At 36.8% G+C, this 21,177-nt stretch overlaps 1 protein-coding gene across 1 annotated transcript in view; it reads left to right on the forward strand.

Annotated features, from left to right (window-relative positions):
• The window catches only part of LOC148108643 (ankyrin repeat and sterile alpha motif domain-containing protein 1B-like), a 317,341-nt gene that overhangs the window by 98,421 nt on the left and 197,743 nt on the right, over positions 1–21,177 (forward strand). Inside the window, exon 3 of the mRNA XM_087869100.1 lies at positions 8,422–8,587. Coding sequence (XP_087725226.1) covers positions 8,422–8,587 — 166 coding nt within the window. The remainder of the gene's footprint in view (positions 1–8,421; positions 8,588–21,177) is intronic.

The raw sequence follows: 21,177 nt of genomic DNA on the forward strand, positions 1-21,177 counted from the left end.
ATTCCCAAGAGATGCCTTGTGTTGATCAGGCTAGGCTTGAAGACTTCCAGCGGCAGAGAACGTGCTACCTTCTAGGCAGCCAGTTTCATACTGTGAAGCTCTAATTGTTAGAAAGCTTATTCTGAGTTGAAATCTGTCTCCTTGTTACCATCTTTCCATTTACACTCTTTCTACCCTCTTAGCTGTAGAGAACAATTCTAATCACTCTTCTACTTCTCAAATACTTGTGATAAATGTTTCCCTGTACCTTTTCCTCTTTAATCTTTTCTCACATGACATAGGTTTGATACTCAAACTTTTCTTACCATGTCCAGAGGAACCAATCCATTTGGTCTTTGCACCTTTTCTAATGTAAGCCTCAGTACCAGGTTGAGGGGACTAGGTATGGTCTCGCTGCATTGTTGGTTAAGCTGCTTCTGTTTCCCCCATGTGGTTAAGAATAGAGCTATGTTAAGAGGCATGTTCACAGAGATGCTCTAGTAATCTAGAAAAGCCTCTAACGTAGCCTTATTTCTGATAAAAAGTCACATCATTGCTACATTTGAGAAACAATTGTGTCCATACTCTGGGCCCCTGGTTGTTGCCAAGGTTCTTCGTAAGTCAGAAGGCCAAGTATCCTTTGGCCCTTTTGATGAATAAAATCTCGTACCACCTTACAAGGATGGTCAAAAATGATACAGTTAGCCTATCTTTTATGTAATTGCTAAACTGGATAATTCCCAATTCTAATTAGCACAGAAGAAGGGAGAGTTGTCACATTTGGTAGTCTAAATATCATACTTGTATTGAATCAGCCAATGTCACATAATGTTTTTAGTACATTACACTGTCACTCATGCTGTCAGCTGTAACTCCTAATTCTTTTTTCATGATATTGCTAATCTATATACTCGCATGCTGAATTTTTATAACTAATTTCTGTGCTGAACTATAGGGCCTCACATTTAATCACTAATAAACTTTGACTTGTTAGATTTAGCCTACCACTGGTGATTTTAAACTATTGTAGGAGCACAGTTTAAACAACATATGAAAGCATATTATGTAGATATTTTATTACTCCTATTTGTTTTTCTTTGGGGGGGGCATATGTTCTATTAATTTATACAACGCTCTTAGTATGCATCTTTTTGAAGAAGTATTGTTTTGTCCACACATTGCACAATCAACTATAGCAGGTAGGATGAAGCTGACTAAGTAAGACTAAGCATCAAAGCCAGACATCCCCTCAGGAGCTGTGAACTTGGGCATTTAGGACCTTAGGGGCCTGTTCAGGATTCAGGGACAGGACATTATTAGGACATTATCGCTCCTCAGCAGAGAGCTGGCAAAGACTAAGGCAGAGAAGCAGTCTTAGGTATGTTACTATTATTATTATTATTATTATTATTATTTTTAAAGATTTTATTTATTTATTTGACAGAGAGATAGAACCAGAGAGCACAAGCAGGGGGAGTGACAGAGGGAGAAAGAGAAGCATCTCCCCGCTGAGCAGGGAGCCCGATGTGGGGCTCGATTCCAGGACCCTAGCATCATGACCTGAGCTGAAGGCAGTAGCTTAATGGACTGAGCCACCCAGGCGCCCAATATGGTACTACTATTAAAATATGAAGAACAGAAACAAGTCTAGGCTCCATTAACCAGGCATTTGAATAAAGGTAGAGGCTAAATATTAAGAAAAAAGCAAAAACTGCTAACCAAATTGGAGCCCAGTTTTGCTAAACCAGCTACAATGAAGCCTTGAAGGTGAGTCACAAATTGTTGGGCCCGTTCTTTTAATCCCTCTGGTCCATTACCAGGATTTATCATCAAAAGTATGTTGGCAATTAACCTGTGTATCAAAATCCAGGTTTCCCACTATAAGTAAGAGGGCTTGCAAAGGTTAGGACGTTGACAGGGTTATACCTAATAATGTATGGAGATTTTCATTTCCCTTAGTTCTGACAATAAAGATCTTATCATAGTCTTTTTATATCTGTGATACAATAGTAGGAACAAGGTTAGCTGTCACAAGACCTCAGTGGGAGCCCTGAAACTTCCATTAACCAGATGCTTAATATTGGACAAGTCACTGAAGAATTCCAAGCCTTAGTTTCTGGATGGAAATAGTAATAACATTGATAGGCTGTGAGGGCTAAAAAAGAATCATCTGGGCAAATGAAATACTATTAATTTTGCAGACTATAAAACACCTCACAAGCATAAGTTGCTCTTCTTACAGCGATTTGAATCTGTGATAGTTTTTGAATAACATTTTTTTTGGACTTCATTCATTTGACAAATATTGAGCGCATACTATATGAAAAAGATGGTCATGGTCCTTGCCTCTATGGTTCTTGAATTCTAGTGGAGGATACAGGCCTTAAAATACTAACTGAAATATTAATTATTTTATGTACTTATTTTTAGCATGTATCGATAGAGTTTTACGATGAACATGGCACTTTGCTAGGTGCTAGACAAGCATGTCTTTAGAAATTAACCTGATTTATCTTATAGATTAATGGGATTATGTTTAACCTCTGGTTTATGCTTCCAGATCTTGTTATTTTAATCAGTTTACTTTCTGGATCATTAATGCATCTAATGAAATCACTCAATATAGAAATTCTGAGATATCATGAAAGACCGTGTTAAGTGTTTAAAAAGAATCATGATGTACTATGACTACAGCCTTTTATGATTCTCTCTCAAAGTTATGATGAAAATAAATGAGTTGATTTTTACATGGCTTACTCTTAGTAACCTCATGCTAGTGTTTGAAAGTGAATTAATTGGGAGAAGAACAGGAGTGGAGGGAAAGAGACTAGTTATGAAGTTGTTCCAGCAGTTCAAGTGAGATACGGTAGTGACCTGGACTAGGGTGGTAGCAGGAGTGGAGAGAAATGAATGTGTTTGAGGTATAATTCAATGATGAAGTAAGGGACTTGGAGATTGACTGGATATGGCATTGAGGAAGAATAGAATCTTCTTAAAAATAAACATGAGGTTAATCATGAATGCTTTGACAGAGATGAACATGAGGAGAGACTTTTCCTACCAGATAGTAAAATTAATTTTAAGGTTTTAGTAAGCAAAACAGTGTGATTCTGGTACTAGAACAGATTGACATATGGAACCAATTAGAATGTCCAGAAACAGATTCAATTAAATGTAAGTGTATGGTATATACCTGTTGTCACAGGAATTCTGTTTCTTCTTTTTAAATTTAAATTCAATTAATTAACATATAGTGTATTATTAGTTTCAGAGGTAGAGTTTAGATATTTCTCAGTTGCATAGAATACCCAGTGCTCAATACATCAAGTGCCCTCCTTAATGTCCATCACCCAGCTACCCCAACCCCCCACCCACCTCCCCTCCAGCAACCCTCAGTTTGCTTCCTATAGTTAAGAATCTCTTGGTTTGTCTCCCTTTCTGATTTTGTCTTATTTTAGTTTTCCCTCCCTTCACCTATGATCCTCTGTCTTGTTTATAAATTCCAAATATCAGTGAGATCATTTAATTGTCTTTCTCTGATTGACCTATTTTGCTTAGCACAATACCTTCTAGTTCCATCCACAGTGTTGCAAATAGTAAGATTTCATCTTTTTGATGACTGAGTAATATTCCATTGCATATATACCACATTTTCTTTATCTATTCGTCTGTCGGTGGACATCTGGGCTCTTTCCATATTTTGGCTATTATAGACATTGCTCCTATAAACCTTGGGGTGCAGGTGCCCCTTCAGATCACTATGTTTGTGTCCTTTGGGTAAATATGTACTAGTGCAATTGCTGCGTTGTAGGGTAGCTCTATTTTTAACTTTTGAGGAGCCTTCATGCTGTTTTCCAGAGTGATGCAGAAAAAGCATTTGACAAAATACAGCATCCTTTCTTGATTAAAACTCTCTGCAGTGTAGGGATAGAGGGAATATGCCTCAATATCATAAAAACCATATATGAAAAGCCCACAGTGAATATCATTCTCAGTGGGGAAAAACAGAGCTTTCCCCTAAGGTCAGGAACACAACAGGGATGTCTACTCTTGCCACTGTTGTTCAACATAGTACTAGAAGTCCTAACCTCAGCCATCAGACAAAAAAAGAGATAAAAGGCATCCAAATCAGCAAAGAAGAAGTCAGATTTTCACTCTTCACAGATGGACTCCACCCAAAAATTGCTAGAACTCATACAGGAATTCAGCAACATGGCAGGATATAAAATTAATATACAGAATCTGTACACTAACAATGAGACAGAAAAAAGAGAAATTAAGGAATCAATCCCGTTTACAATTGCACCAAAAATCATGATACCTAGGAATAAACCTAACCAAAGAGGTAAAGGATCTGTACTCTGTAAACTATAGAACACTTATGAAAGAAATTGAGGAAGACACAAAGAAATGTAAAAATGTTCTATGCTCATGGGTTGGAAGAAAAATATTGTTAAAATGTCTATGCTACTCAAAGCAATATACATGTTCAATGCAATTCCTATCAAAATACCAGGAATTCTATTTCAGTAGAAATAGCTGAACATGTACACAAAGATATATACGCAAGAATGCTCCCTTAAAAGCAAAACATTGAAATTTCAACATAATAGGATTAACTAAATAAATCATGACCATGTGTATATTGAGACTTAACCTTAAATTTATCATGTAGACACATTTTTGTCATTGAAACTTGTTCACAATGCATTATTAGAAGTAAACCTATATCACATTATAAAGCATTACATACAATACACATACATATTTTTATATAACATCTTCATATAAGATTTATTAAAAAAACCCCTTCATCCCACTTTGGGTGGGAAGATGCAATGTCCTCCTCAAGATTTCTATAGAATCTACAGAATACCCAGTCTTGGTTCTCATGATCACCTCTTGCTGCAAACTCCTGTATCTGTACAACTTTTGATTTCATTCATTTTTCTCACTTTGTGTCTATTCCTGACTCTCTACCCCTTGTCTACTAGGATAAGTTACATACCCTGGTTACTTGTACCAAAAGACATGTTCAGAAATGTTACTAGCAAATTGTTCTTAATAACAAAAAACCTAGGAAATGTGTAAAAGTCCACTGTCAGGAGAATCTGTAAGTGAATTATTGTATGCATATACAGTGAACTCTAATACCACATTTAAAATAAATGAAACTGAGAAACATAATGTTGATTGAAAAAGTCATAGAAGAGCAAGAATATTTTATACTATTCTTATGAAATTCAAAAGCATATAGTATGAAACAATTTATTCTTTATTGATACTTAACAAATATAGTTACAGTTCAACAACAATCCAAGGAATTATAAACCCGAAGTTCAGAACAGGAATTAGCCCTGGTCAGGGAGGGAGAAAGAGTGACTGGAAAGGGCAACACAGGTGGGAAGGGCTAGGTTTCAATGGTAATGTTCTAAACTGAGTAGTGCACATGCACAGATTCGTTTTTTTATTTTATTCTATCACATATCCATCCTCTTTTGAGGGATACTAGTCAGATATTTTGTGAAGTGTACCTTTTTTTTGACAATATGAAATATTTGAATAAAAAAGCACAGTTTTGCTATCTTTGTTTCACCATCTTCTTCCCGTGGGGCTCTCACTCTCCATAAGGAAACTGTGTACTGTAGACTTCTCCAATTAGAAGTAATGGCACTTTCTTCAGAAGCAGATGAGGATGCACTTCACTGTTCTTTAAAATATTTTTTTTCCTTCCTTTGCACACACCAACATGTACATACACATACATTTATGGAGGGAAGCAGCCTGGGAGGATATATACCAAAATATTACTATTAGTTATCTGAGTATTTTCATATAATTTTTTTCTTTTTCTTTATATTTTCTAATACTTCTGTAATAAGCAATATACTTCATTTTTAAGGGGACAGCCAACTAACTCATCCTGTGTGGTTAAATTTCAGAGTATTTTTCAAGGCCATTAAGTCTTCATATTTCTTTACAAACAGAGTACAATTCCAATCTAACCAAATCCATGAAGAATGGGTTGTTCTGATTAACAGGTTGTTCTGATTTTAGGATGTCTCTAGGGTTTAAACTAGAGACTTTTTTCATGACTCTTTATAATCTTATTGTGGTAATCCTAGTTTTTTTTCACTTTTGATATGCAAAACAGTAAGCAACACCAGTAAACAATAATGATAACCAAACTAAAAAGCAAAGTAATTTATATCTGAATAAGGCATAATCATCTCCCTAACTGGTAGTTAGAATTTGTTAAAAAGGATATTAGAGAATGTTCAGTGATCAATAAGTATTTATTGAGCACCTACTATGTGGTAGGACTTGTATTAGATTCTGGTGATAGAGTGGTGAACAAGACAAATTCCACCTTTCATGGAGTTTACAATCATCTGATATATTCACTTTATAATGTGTGGTGGTTTTTAAAGATTTATTTATTTACTTATTTGAGAGAGAAAGAGAGAGAGAGATCATAAGTGAGGGGTGGGGGCATAGAGGGAGAAGCAGACTCCCTGCTGATCAGGGAGCCCCATGCAGGACTTGATCCCAGGACCCTGGGATCATGACCTGAGCTGAAGGCAGATGCTTAACCGACTGACCCACCCAGGCACCCCTACAATGTGCTTTATAGATAATCTTATCAATAGATAGTTCTACTGAAAGATTTCCTGTAATGAGAAGTTTCTTCTGTTGCTTTAGAGTATATTTTTCAGTCATTGTTACATTAGCATTTTTATTTAAAAGATAACCAATAATATTAATTCATAGAACTTTTTTTTTGTATTGATTCAAATTTGCCCTTTTTGACTTATAAACACTGGTCTTTGTTTTGCCTTTAAGAGCTTTGGAATAAATCTACCACAGCAGCTTTTCCCCTTTCCCTGCTTTGTGGGATAGCTCTTCAGGGATAGCCGTTCAAATATATTGAGAGAGCTATTATGCTGCTGTGAGGCTTCTCCAGGATAGAACACTGCAGGTCCTTTCATCATTTCATCTGTGACATGGTTTTTAAATCATACACCATCTTGATTGCTTTCCTCTGGATGCTTTCTACTTTGTCACCCTTTGTTGTTAAAAATAAATTACTCCCAATTTCCTGCTTTCAATAGGGTAGAGTGAACATAATTGACTCTCTGATATGTGAGGGTCTGGTATGGTCTGAAAGCAATTACACTGACCTTGAATACTTACTCTACAGTACTGTAAATATCACTATAGAAAAAAATAGGAGCTTATACTAAATCTTTATTGACCCTTGGATATATCTTGGAAGATTTTTTGAAAATGAATTTATTTTTTTATTTATCTTTTTCTTTTGATAGTGAATTATGCTTTATAAAGGTAAAAAACATCAAAAAGCATGATTAATTGTTAAATTCATTATGTAGATATCTGTTTTCTTCTCTAGTAAACTGTGGGCTTTCTGAGGGCAAGGGTTATATCTTATTAGTTTTTAAAAATCTCTGTCACTTAGCATAGTCCTAAGTATATATGATAGATGCCTAATAAATATTTGTTGACCAATTAATGCCTTGTATAAGAATTTAAGATCTTGTGAAATGAAATGAATTCCCACTTTTAGAATACATCAAAGAATCAGTAGTATAGAATTGGACCTTAATTTTATCCTAACCCGAAAAGAGAAACTTTAGTATATTAGTTAGCAGTATTCACAAGGAAAAAATACTAGTGTGTTAGGTGGGAATACTTTTACTTCTAAATGACAAAAAACCCTACTATCAATGGCTCAAACAATATAAGAACGTTTATACTTAAGAAGGCTGGAGTAACTAACTAGTCCTTGGGCCCTTTCAGTAGCTCAGTGATATCATCAGGTCCCAGGCTCTTTTTATCCTTCTGTTGCCATTCTTAGTCTGTTACCTTTTTGATCTTAAGCTTATTGCCTATGGTCACAACATGCCTGTCCTACCTCCTGACATCAAAACCACATCCAGAGAGAGGAAATTGAGGATGGCCAAGCTCTACAAGGACCTCATTGCATGTCTTTTCTCTGGGGAAAAATATTTTCCCAGAAGCCTCCCTTGCATCCAGCTGGCCAAAATCAAGTCATATGTCTCGCTATCTCTAGGAAGCAGGCAAGGGAGTAGAGTCTTGGGAATAACTAATGATTAGTTAAGCAACAGTTTATGCCACAACTAGAAAATCGCCACATACTACAAAAAGAATCATGACAAGAGATCATGAACTTCACTATGTCAGTGATAAATTCAGGGGAATCAAACTGTCAGGACCCTTCTAAAAAGATCACTGATTATATCGGGGTTACATGATGGCATAACTTATTCAAACAGATGAATCAGCACCTCTTAATCACTTTTGGAAGAACTGATGAATCTGATTATCTTTTCTAGTTTTTATAAATCAAACAAGCTGTGTCTTTATCACAAAGCTATTTTTATTTTTTCTCCTTCCTTTCAGGAGTCCTATCCAAAGAAGAGGAATTACACTATGGAAATTGTACCATCTGCTTCTCTGGATACATTTCCTTCGGAAAATGAGAACTTTCTATGTGATCTCACGGACATAGCCGTTACAAAAAAACCTTGCTCCTTAGAAATTGCAAGGGCCCCTTCTCCAAGAACTGGTAATATTTCTTTTTTAAAATTAAAAAAATTTTTTTTAGAACTGGTAATATTTCTTACTTACATTTGGACCAATTCAATTTGCATGCTTGTATATGTGAAGATGTATCATTAATATTTTGATTTTCTACAACATATTAAACATGAAAATGCCCCAATATAGTCAAACTAATCTTTTTTTTTTTTTTTTTTTTTTGCATTTTGAAGTGTGTCCAGGTAGGTCAGAGTTTTTGATATAACGCCTCCTAACTTCCTGACAAGAGCTCTCAAGGAGTGGTACTATATTGGTGAAGGTACTTTGAAACCTTGCAATAGTGAAAGACCTGTAGGTCAGACACAAAGCTTGGTGTTCTTTAGAACTTCATAGCAGATTTAGTAGCAAGGCTCTTTCAATATACTTGTCTGCATACTGTTTTCACATTATTGAAATGTACTCAGGTACCTAAATATTTTATGGTATTTTCAGATACATTATTTTATTTGTATTATAAATTAGTGCACAAGGCAAGTAAATATTATGCCCATTTTACTAATAAGGAAATTGGAGCTAAGTGTCTTATTTAAGATCAATTCATGAGGGGGCCTTTCTTAAACATGGTGTTTGACTATCATCAATCATATCTGCTTTCTGTTCATCAGCATTGCCTCTAAGAAAGAATGTAGGATAGTAACATGAAATCTAATGATGGAGGAACGTTTCAAGTGGGTGGTCAACATATTCAATGCTGCAAAGGAGCTGTAAGAGAAACTCTAAAGAGAGGCATTTTAGGTTTGACAATCTAATTGCTGCTTAATTTTGAAAAGTAAGTTTTAGTAGCGATGAAATAAAACCAGATTTCTGGAAGTTAACAGTGAGACACTAGAAAATGGAAGTGGAGAGTACAGATTACCCTTTCAAGAAGATTAGAAGAGTTATGATAGTAACATGAGAAGAAAGAGGTTCAAGGGAGAAATAGCTAGTTTATTTTAGGATAAGTAAGCCTTGGCCAAATTTAGCAGTTAGAGGAATTCACTGGTGGAGACCAAGAGATTAAAGATAAAAAATAAGAAGAAAGAATAAAATGGGTAGAGAAGACTGAGATAGTCTAAGAAAACACAGACATTGCTTCCCCCAGAAAGAGGAGAAGATAAAGCATGGTTCTGAATATAGAGAAATTCTGAAATATGTATTTCCAAATAGATTAAATTCCTGGGTTAAGATAAAAAGTCAATGGTTGAAGTGAAGGGGCGGATCTTGAGAAGGGTTTAAGTAAAATTCAGAAATGCCATTTTAGATAATAAGCTGAGAAATTTTATAGAAGTGGACAAATAGGTTTTTGAGCAGCATTGAGGCTAGGGTGTTGTATGAATCATAAGCATGCAGAAGGAAATTTTTTAGGATGAGGTAAGAAAATAATAAATAATAAAGAATATAGTTAAAATTTATTGAGCATTTACCAAGCCAGATGCTGTTCTAAGTGCTTTATATACCTTATTTCATACAATTCTTTCCATGATATAAGGTAATAATATCATTATTACCATTTTACAGAGGAAGAAACTGTGACATTGAAATATTAGGTAACTTCCCACAGTTCTATGTTAATAAGGGGTAGACTTGCACTTGGGTTGTCTGATCAGTACTCTTAAATACTCTGTTATACTGAATTATATTGGGAGATGAAGTATAGTTGAAATCATGAACCACATACTGAAATTCTCCAGAAATGTGGAGGTATGACTGGAAGTCCACATATGGTAGCAATAAAACCAGAAAAAGAATGTTACAATAGGATAGCATAATCTTCGGAAGAACAGCAGATTTTGGATAAAGGCAGAATAGTGGGTGATCAGAAGCAGTCACGGAGAGTGAAGACAGTGCCGATCCCAAAGTATGGTAGTTGATAAGAATGAAAACTCTTCCATAGGAGAAGAAACCAGGAAATACTGTGGAAGTCAGGGGGAAAGCTCAGTTAATATAGGAAAATGGAAGGCACACATGAATGAAAATGTAAAAGGACTTTAATTAGGGCATAGGGAATAGGGGTGTATTGGGGATGGTAGAGGCAGGAATGAAAGAGTCAAAGAAGACAGGGATTTATTCATTAAACAATCAAAAACTAATTGAGTTCCTTCGTGTGCCAAACAGTGTTCTGAGGATAGAGGGATGATACAGACATGCACCCAGGTAACAAGGCTGACTAGGCTTCTCCTCCTGAAAACAAATAAATATTCTGGCTAAAAATACAGAAAAGAAAAACTTCTAAAAAAGCATTAAAAATGTGACAGGAAAATTATATAAATTGAATAACATTTAAATTAGGAACCTTTTGGGGGTCAATAGGTTAGTAAGATATAATCAGGGCAAAACATTGATGAAGGTGGAAACCTAGTGTATTACTAAAGCTACTTTTGTCCTGAGGGAATTTTCTGAACCTGCTGTTGAACTCTGGTGCTTAAGGCCTCATAAACCTCAAGGTTTATGTACAGAAAAAAAAAAAAAATCTCTGTGCCTGTACAGCATAGAGACTTTAATAGGAAATTCTTCCTCCATAGAGTTGGAATTTCAGGGGCTACACCTCACAGTAATCAGAAATGATTTTGTGGCACCTAGGTGGCTCAGTCGTTTAGTGTCTGCCTTTGGCTCGGGGCGTGATCCCAGGGTCCTGGGATCAAGCCCCACACCAGGCTCCCTGCTCTGCTGGGAGCCTGCTTCTTCCTCTTCTACTCCCCCTGCTTGTGTTCCCTCTCTCGCTGGCTGTTTCTCTCTCCATCAAATAAATAAATAATCTTAAAAAAAAAAAAAGGAAATAATTCTGTCCCATAACCTCCACCCCAAGGAAAGGTAATTTGTCATGAGAAAAACAAGGAAGGAAATTCTTGAGGTGTTAGTACCACAAACAGGTCCTCACACAGATTTGTACCCAAAATTTCTATCGCCTAAATGTTACAAAAAATGTCAACCCATGCATTTAGTTTAAAGTAATACCCTTAGACTTCAAGCAGAAACAAATGTAAGCCCTCTAGAGAGGAATATACTCTTTTTCCAGGTCCCAAATAATTTCTATAAATGCTTTTCTGATTAAAATCAGCAGTGTACAATAATTAAGTCTATAAGGAAAGAAACCCTGAAACCAGAATCACAGAAACAAGAAAGAACAGATTCGCACATGAAAAGACTTCAAATATTGGAATTATCAGATGCAGGCTAAAAAATGACCATGCTATTATAAATACACACTTACACATGGAGAAAAACTACCTCAAATTTAAAACTCAGTGGTTAAGTAGAACAGCAGATTAGATTCAGCTGAAGAGAGTTTTAGTGAGCTGGAAATTAGGGCAGAAGAAGTTTTACAGAATATGACACAGAGAGACAGAGGTGAAAAATATGAAAGCGAAACTAAGAGACTTGGAGGGTACACTGAGAAATCCTAACTTGTCTATTTAAAGCTTCAGAAGGAGAGGAAAGAGAGAATGAGACAAAAGTAATATATTCGAAGAGCCAATTTTCCAAAAGGCACAGCCTTGTTCTTGCACTCACATGGAGGGGGACAAGTGAATAGTTAATTTCAAGAGTATAATAAGTGTGAAGGCAAAGTTATACAAAGTGCTTTGGGAATAGACAAAAGGAACATTTACTTTCACCTGGGAGAGTGGGAAAGACTTCATGAAGTCTCCTTCATGTGTCCATTATCGCTATTTAACAAGCCACCCCAAAACTTACTGTCTTAGAGGAACACCAGTCATTTAGTTTACAAATCTGCAAGTTTGGCAGAGTTCATTTGACAGGGACAGCCTGTCTGTGCCACTTGGTATGAGCTGGGGATGCTCAACTGGGGGAGAAAGGACCCATTTTCAAGATGGCCCACTATGTGGCTGGCAAGTTGGTGACAGCTTAGAGATTGGGTGGGTTTACAGGCTGGGGACCATTTTTCCTCTCCATGGACTGCTTGGGTTTCCTCATGACATTCTGGCTAGATTCTGAGAGCAAGCATCTGAAAAGAACCAGGTGGAAGCTGTATCACTTTTATTATCTAGCCTTAGAAGTCACAGACCATCACTTCTATTATAGTTCCATGTCTACTCAGATTCAAGGGGAGAGAACGTGAACCACACTTCTTAATGGAAGGAGTGTCAAAGTTACTTTGTAATAAGAAAATGTATCATGGGAGGTACCTTTGCTGTCAGTTTTAGAAAATACATTTTTCTACCATCTGTTCTTTGGGCACAATAATTTATATTCTTTTCCTATGCAAATTATACTTGTTTATACCTTCAGGACTTCCGGTCATCAGCCTATAACAGCATGAGCTCCAAGTCTAGGTTCAGGTGTGCATGAATCTCCCTGGTGTAGTTCTGATGGTGCAGGTTCTTGACTGCTTTTGCTCTTGGCAGTGATGACCTGTGAACTAGACAAGTTATCAGTCTCCTCTCCTACACACCCAACACATAATAGTGAATCAGGCATAGAAGAACCAAAACTGACACGCTCATCTAAACACAGGGGAAAACAAGGCACATGGTGGTCACTAGCCTGTGGCAATTCTGAATCTAACCAGGCACAGCTCCTTGATTAAGACTCAGTCTTATGGCATAGGAATTGTTCTCTGTGGCACTTGGTTCCACTGTCTGAATCATTATTTTCCATAAAAAAAATAGCCTGTGTTTATAGCCGAATATCTTTCTTACTTGCTTTTTGTCTGTTAAAGATTAGGGGCCAAAAGGGCCCTCTTCATTTTATATTTCTGTTCCTTACAGTTCAGGTTGATACAATTTCTTTTAAAACTTTGTGGACTTCTTGTGTTCCAATTTATATTCCACTCCATTAGACAAAAGCTTATCTCCAAATAAGCTCTTCTCTGCTTTGGACTGCTTATGAGATTTCTGTGAGATAATGTCCTTGAGATTCTTAGAAACCCTATTACTGAACAGGGAACACCTGTGAGTCATGCCCTTAAAAATGCTTGGAGGGTCTTTTGTCTGTCTGAAATATTCTATACAGCACCACCTGAGAGCTTCCTTAAGCCTTAACAAATGATGTTGTATCTCACCCAGATTTGGTCATTGGCCTTCTTAATTTGAAAATTGTTTGCCATTTGGAACACCTGCAAATAATAAATCAGTTTTGTTTTTGTATGTAGAAATTCCTGGCTCCTTTATATTTATTTGGTAGGTCATTCTTCAGTTCTCTCTTGGCTTGCAAGTTATCATAGGCAGCCAGATGAAGCTAGGTTGCTCTTTAAATATTCTTCCTGGAAACATCCTTAGACCATAGAGTTCATTTGGTTCATTTTCTATTTTCTGCGTTACTGCAGATGTCAATGTTGCCAGACTTTCCACTACTACAAAACAAATGATGCTCTGCTTTTAGCTTCTGATTACATTTGCTCTCCTTTAAGCCTTTACCAGTAGGTTTCTCATAGTTCTGTGGGCTTCCAAGAATCCTCTCTTTGGTGCTTATGGCTTCCACAGTCACTCACTTGGAGACCCTTCCAGCTTCTGTCTGCTGCCCAGTCACAAAGTTCATGCCACATGTTTTAGATTTTTGTTATGACAACACTGCATTTCCAAATATCAGAATCTATTCTGGTCATTGATGGCTACATAACAAACTACCTCAATACTTAGTGAGTTTAAAAAAATAGTCATTTATTTTGTTTATAAATTTTGTTTGTAATTTGGGGAGAACTCTATAGGGACAGCTTCTTTCTGTCTCAAGTGATACCAGCTGGAACAGCTTCAAGGAGTGCTGAAGGATCCATTCTCCGTATCTTACTCATATGGCTGGCATGGCCTACTTAGACTTCCTCATGGTAAGTGATGGTGTTCCAAGAGCAAGCATCCTAGGAGAAGTGAGGCAGAAGCTGTATTGCTTTTTATGACTCAACTCAGAAGGCAACATCACTTCCGTGGTAGTCAAGAGTCTACCTATATTTAAGTGAAGGGGATTTAATCACCTCTCCCCTTTATAGAAAAGGTTCCTGAAGTCATGTTATAAGAAGATATTCTTGTAGCCTCTTTTGGAAAATACAAACTCCCATAATACCTGAGTTGTTTATTGCTGTTATTCTTTTTTCAAGTGGGATAGAGTTACTTTGCATGGATATATGATTTTCCGTGATTGTGTTCAATCATCTGGATTCAGTATAAAAGAAGCCAGTTTGCTCCTTTGACTTGGGCTTAATTCATAATGATTGGTCTGCATTTTTTACCATATGTGAATTCTAGGGGTGAGAGAGTCCAGAATTTAAATGGAAGAATTTTTCTTTTGGATGATACAAATAGGGATGAATACAAGTCAGAGCAGTTTCTGTTCTAATTCTAGATGGCACTTTATCAAGTGAACCCCACAGAATTTCCCTCCATAATCAACCTAGCAGGTCGAAGAGACCATTAGCATCACTGTTTGTCTTCTGTCTGGATGAGGTTGCGGTCTGTGTCATTTCCTTTGTTGATTCCATTAATCCATAGATTTTGCATGGATCTAATTACTTCCAAGTGTCACTCTGTTATGCCTGGTCCCTTGTGACTCATACCTAGCTTTGCCTTTTCCCCTCAGGGCCAACTAACTAAGCTGATGAATTCAAGGAAGTTACTGCCCTCTGTTGAGGCTACTGATGTTTTCCCTTTGTTACCAAGTTCCTTACTGACTAAACGTAAGACTTTCAGATGTGGAGACATCTCTTGCGGTACATGAGTCTTTTAGAGGCCCTCAAATTGAACTGGGTGGGTAGCTATCCTACAGTTCCTCATCCACTCAATAAATACTTATTGGGTATTTATGGTGTTTTAGGCATTGTGCTAAATGTTGCTAAAGAAACAGTAAAATTCCTGATATTTAGAAGCTTAGAATGTGTTAAAATGAAGGGTAATAAGCACAACGAGAGAGGTGAGCATAAGGTGTTCCAGGAGGGTAGAAGGATAGGGATTGAGTAAAAGCTTAATGGAGGGGATGCTGCCTGATCTGAGCCTTAAAGAAGGAGAATTAGATGCTTGAACAGGAGGTTTATCGTGTATAGATGAATGAGAGGTATGTGCGGGGATCCAGAGGCGTGGAAGAACATACTGCAGTCAGAGACTGTGTCCAACTCGCATGGTTAAAGCTTAGAATGCTACTAAGGAAAAATGCATAAAAGCGTTAAGAGGTGACATGCAGAAGTTTGGATTTCACCTGACAGCAGAAGTGAACCATTGACAGACTTTAAGCAGGATCATGATATGATAGGTTTTTGTTTTAGAACAGTCTCTCTGGAAGAACTATGAAGAATAGATTGGACAGAGATGAGGCTTGAGACAGGATGATTAATTAGGAGATCAATGTTCAGTCTCAGAAAAAAAAAAAAGAAAAAAAGGTGGTGGCCAGTACAAAGGCAATGCCAGCAAAGAGAGGGAGGGTGAACAAAGAGGAGAGGTATAAAAGAGTGGAGGTTATCCTTTCTCCCTTTGAAAATTCTGCCATTTAGGAAATAAGTAGCCAAGGAAACTTAATAGTTATATTTTAGGGAATGCATTTTATAGTTTTTGGTTAACTGTGCTGAATACACATGGCTTAGGTTTACAGACAAAATGAGGATTTCTACACACACAGAAATTGCATTCCTGGAGAGATTGAGAGAGAGGTGATAAAGGGATGACTAGGTTTTTACAAGGATTGTTATGTGTTGAATTGTACTCCATCACCCTCTTTTTTGGACTTTTAATCACTAGTACATCAGAATGTGACCTTACTTGGAGAATTTGGAGATAGAGTCTATAGAGGTAATCAAGTTAAAATGAAGTCATTAGGTGGGCCCTAATCCAGCATAACGGTGTCTTTATAAGAAGGGGGAAATTTAGACATAGAGAGAGATATGCAAAGAGGAAAGATGATGTGAAGAGACACAGGAAGAAGATAGCCATTCGCAAGCCAGAGAGGCCCAGAATAGATCCTTCCCTCATGGCCCACAGAAGAAACCAAACTTGATTTCAGACTTCTAGTCTCCAGACTGTGAGACAATAAATTTCTGTTGTTTAGGACACCCAGGTAGTAGTGCTTTGTTACAATAGCCCTAAGGAGTAATTGCAGGGACTGGAACTGAGTGTGCAAATTTGATCACAGAAGGGAGGGGTGAATGAGGATCCTGAGCCTCTGAGGACAGACCTTGCCTGTCTTGCTCATTTCAGAGACTAAGCACTTGAGGGTCTTGGTTGTGACTGGCAATGTCATTCATGAATATAGAATATGCATTTTCACAGATAATCACAGTTAAGTATGCATATTAGTTCCCTGTCTGTGGTCTTTTCTATTTATTAACTAGTTAAGCTAGTACAAAGTAGATCTCATCCTGGAAAAAAAAAATTCTGTCATAGTCACTGGTTTAATTTAAATATGAAAGCAACTTATTAGTAAACCTATATTCAACAAGATTTTACAGTTCAACCAGAAAATGAGTGATACTCTTTGCAAGGAGCATTTTATGAATGCCTCAATGACTACAGATTTCATATGGAATAAAGAATGCTCTAGTACTAAGCTCATTAAATAAAGATCAGCAGAAGTCCAGTACTTGCTTGGTAAATTCACTAAGCCTCATGCTCATGCAGCCAATATTGAATCATGTTTGTTTCCCTTACTGCATCAAGCAAAGGATCTTACATAGTCATAGCGGGGGACTCAATTGCATAAATGAATGAATAATTAAGTGAGTGAATGAATGAATGACTATTATCTTTAAGAGAAAATGGCTGTAATGGCAGAAAAAGCCCTATGAAATAGTCAGATGCCGTCAAAGATAATGTTTTCTTATCTGCCTTTCATTTAATTTTAACCTTCACAGGGGAATTTTTCCATTTTATGGTAACTAGGCAACCTGTTATTTTGAATCACTTAGTGCAGGCTTTGCACACTATGGATGCTCAATAAATCCATTTTGATTAATGAGCAATTTATAACAACACCAGTGAAGACTGTTTCCAATCCTGATGGAAGAGAATAGATGATCTCTGATAAAACGGACACGGTCAGTAGTTTCACGCCAGGATAGTGTGGGTCTTGCTCACCTTTATTCAATTTGCTAATGTGCTTACTGGACTGTGGTCAACCTGAAATGAAAATGTCCTCTGGTGAATAATCCTCCACAACCCACGACACCTCCCCCAACATCCTGAAATAGGTAGTAGTGTGAGGGTGAGTCTGTAACTTATTTATACCAAAATATTCTTTGAAATGGTGGAGCTTCCTTAATTCTAATGCCAAAATTTTGAAATTAAAATAATTCAGACTGGACTCGGACTAATGTTTATCTTTGCTAAGCAAGTGGGTAGTGTCAACATGATTTCTGTGGGTATGTTTAACTCATTTAAGAGAGCAAACTATTTTTAAGCCCCTTGGAAGCATTCTTTTACATACAAATACTGTCCTTGCTGATAAGAACCGTTTTTATCAAACAGCAATTATTTATTTGGCATTTGCTCTGTGTTCAGTGCTGTCTTAGCCACTTATTAAAGTAATAAATTGTAAATTTGTGACCTAGTGTTGGTTAATAGAGGGGGCAAAGAGAGAAAACTAGGGCAGCAGCACCTGCAGAGAAATCCTGGTAAATTAACCGCTTCCTTCACCCATATGGACAGCTTACCAATTTGAAAATGTAATCATCTTGGTTTGCTCAAATTGGTGGAAGTTTGCTATATTTGGGAAACAGTGTTCCAAACAAAAAGAAAATTAAACTTTTTCCATCAAATCAATTTTACGTGTACTGTATATGGATAACATGAGCTGTAGAATAATAAGTTATCTAAAAATATAATGAACTCTTATGAAGTGATGTTGTAGGGGGGTATAGGCTTTTTATGATGTCATTTATGGTATCCTATAGAACAATGTCATAATATGTATAAAAAGGGGGTAAACATTCATAAATTCATGCTCAACAGGGTGCCTGGGTGGCTCAGTCAGTTAAGTGTTGGGCTCCTGATTTTGGCTCAGGTGACGATTTCAGGGTTGTGGGATCAAGCCTCAAATCAGGCTCTGCGCTGGGTGTGGGATCTGCTTAGGATTCTCTCTTTTCCTCTCCCTCCCCCTTCCCCCCCTTGCTGTCTCCCTCTATGTAAGTAGGTAAGTAAGTAAGTAAATAAATAAATAAATAAAATTCATGCTTACCAAATTCAAGCAGGGCCTCCATGTCACATTCCACTCTCATTCTACTGTACTCTCCTCAAAACTCAGGTACTTTTTCCTACCTTGTGTCTCACTCTCAGCAGGTGGCCTCATATTCTAATTAATAATGAAAATCGAACCATCAGATGGATCTGTGTTGACGTCCTCCACCAAGTCTACAAATGCAACTCCCCTGCACCCTTCTTTTGCCTGTACCTCCTGTTAAAGTGGTGGTGGTGGTGTTCCTTCTAACAAATCTCCTTTCCTGTGCCTTCTCAGGAGTGTGACCCTTTCAGGCATTCATTCTTTTCCGATTTTTAGTTGTCCTTCCACTGGATCATACACATTAACATTTAAGTCTGCTTAAGCCTTTTTCAAATGAAAGAAACAACAACAGCAGCAATCAATGAAAGCAACAAATAAGCAATAACTAAAAAGTCCCCTGACTTCCTTTCACTCCTCAGCTTCTGTCCATCCCTCCACATTCTCAGTATGTTCGTTTTTTCCTTCCAAGTCTCTGCCTACTTTAGTCAGGTTTCCATTCCTCACTGCTCTTTCCAAATGTACTTCCTAAGGGTACCAATGACCTTAATATCACAATATTGAGAGGACATTTCTCAGGAACATTCCCATAAGTTAGTGATACCTCCATCTTGATACTTTTTCTTCCCTTTGATGTCTAAGGGTAGTTTTCATCTTATTACACTGTTCCTTCTCTTTGCTGACCGCTGACATTTTTCCATATGGCTTTAAAAGTTGGGAGTTCCTCAGGTTCAGACAAAGTCCTATTCTTTTTACCTTTTTTCTCTTCCTTAATCATTCCATCCATAGTATGGTTTCTGTTACTATCAACATGACTTCTAAATTTTTCCCTCCAGTCCATGTCACTTCTCTCAAACCCAGCCTTATCCATTTTTCCATCCATCCATCCATCCATCCATCCATCCATCCATCCATCCATCCATCCACTGAGTATCTCCACTTGTATGTCTCAAAGGTGCCTTAACCCAAACATAGCCAAGATTAAACTCCTACTATTTTTATCTCCAAACTTGTTCTTTAGGCAAGGTTCCTTATGTTAGTGAATGAGTTAATCATTCATCTGACTGCAGAAACCTGGGTGTCTTTCTTGCTATCTCTATTTCCGTTGACTCATATTCAATCAGTCACCAGGTCTTATGCTTTTTAACAGCCATAGGTGTTAGGATGAAGTTAATTCTATAACTTATGCTCTATCCCTAATTAAACCTCCAATCTCCCTGTTTCTCTATTACCAACCACTCTTAGAGATTATTTTAATAATAAAATATTAATCGTCTTATTTTCCTTCCTTGAATTTATTGTTTACTTTGCAGCCAAAATAATCTTAGAAATCACAAATCTGTTTGTATCACTCCTCTGGTTAAAACCTTTTAGTGACTTGTCATTGTTCTTAGAAAAATGACCCAAATCCCTAATAAGGTTCAAAACACCCTGAATGACGTCCTCTCTTTCTTCCTTTCTTTCTCTTTCTCTCTTTGCTTTCCTTCTCTTTCTTTCTTTCTTTCTTTCTTTCTTTCTTTCTTTCTTTCTTCCTTCATTCGTTCTTTTTTTTTTTTTTCATTTTTAGCCTCATCTTTCATCAGTTTCTACCATCCACACTGGCCATCTTTAGTTCCTTTTAGTTCTGTAACATGGGCAAGCTCCTTCCTACCTGTGGGCTTCACATGCCTAAACCAATGTCTGCTCCTACTGTCCCTTTTCCTTCTCTTTCCCTCAAGTAGACAACATGTATTCTTCCTCAGGGGAAATCCCTTTGTGGGCACCCACACACACACCCATGCCCCAGACTAAGTAAATGGAGGCCTCTGTTTTCTTCTCTTTAGCACCTTCTAATTTTACTTTCTTCTATAGCCCTTACTTTGATTGCAATCATATAGTTATTTTGAGGTTATTAATTTTAATATCTGTTTTGGTTTTTTATCTGATAAAGTTCAAAATCTTGCCTATTTGTTTATCACTGTAATCAGAGCTTCTAGCAAAATCACTGCCACATAAAAGATACTCAATAAATATTAATAAAAAAATAATAGCTAATGTTATTGAATATTTTGTACATCTTAATTTGTTTAATCTTAAGCAAATATATATGAAGTAGCTACTATTATCATTCCCATTTTACAGATAAGGGAAACAAGTCACAGAAAAGTTTAGAGATTCTAGATAATGGCAGCTCTGGAATTTGAATACAGGATATTCAGGTCTGGATACCATATTCTTAACCACATTCACAGTTCATGAATTAATTTCTTAATTACCTAATCATGCAATTTTGATATTCTATTGAATTTGCCAGAATAAATCTTGAATTTTTCCTTTTGAACAAAATAGGCAGAGTTAGAAACTTGTTTAGTGTTTTGTGATAAATCTATATCATGCCCATTTGTGAAGTAGTACTAGAGGATGTTCTAATCAATTTAAAATAAGTGGATGTAT

The sequence above is a fragment of the Ursus americanus genome, chromosome 17 (assembly GCF_024610735.1).
Source record: "Ursus americanus isolate L20-20 chromosome 17, mUrsAme1.1.p, whole genome shotgun sequence".
NCBI lineage: Eukaryota > Metazoa > Chordata > Mammalia > Carnivora > Ursidae > Ursus > Ursus americanus.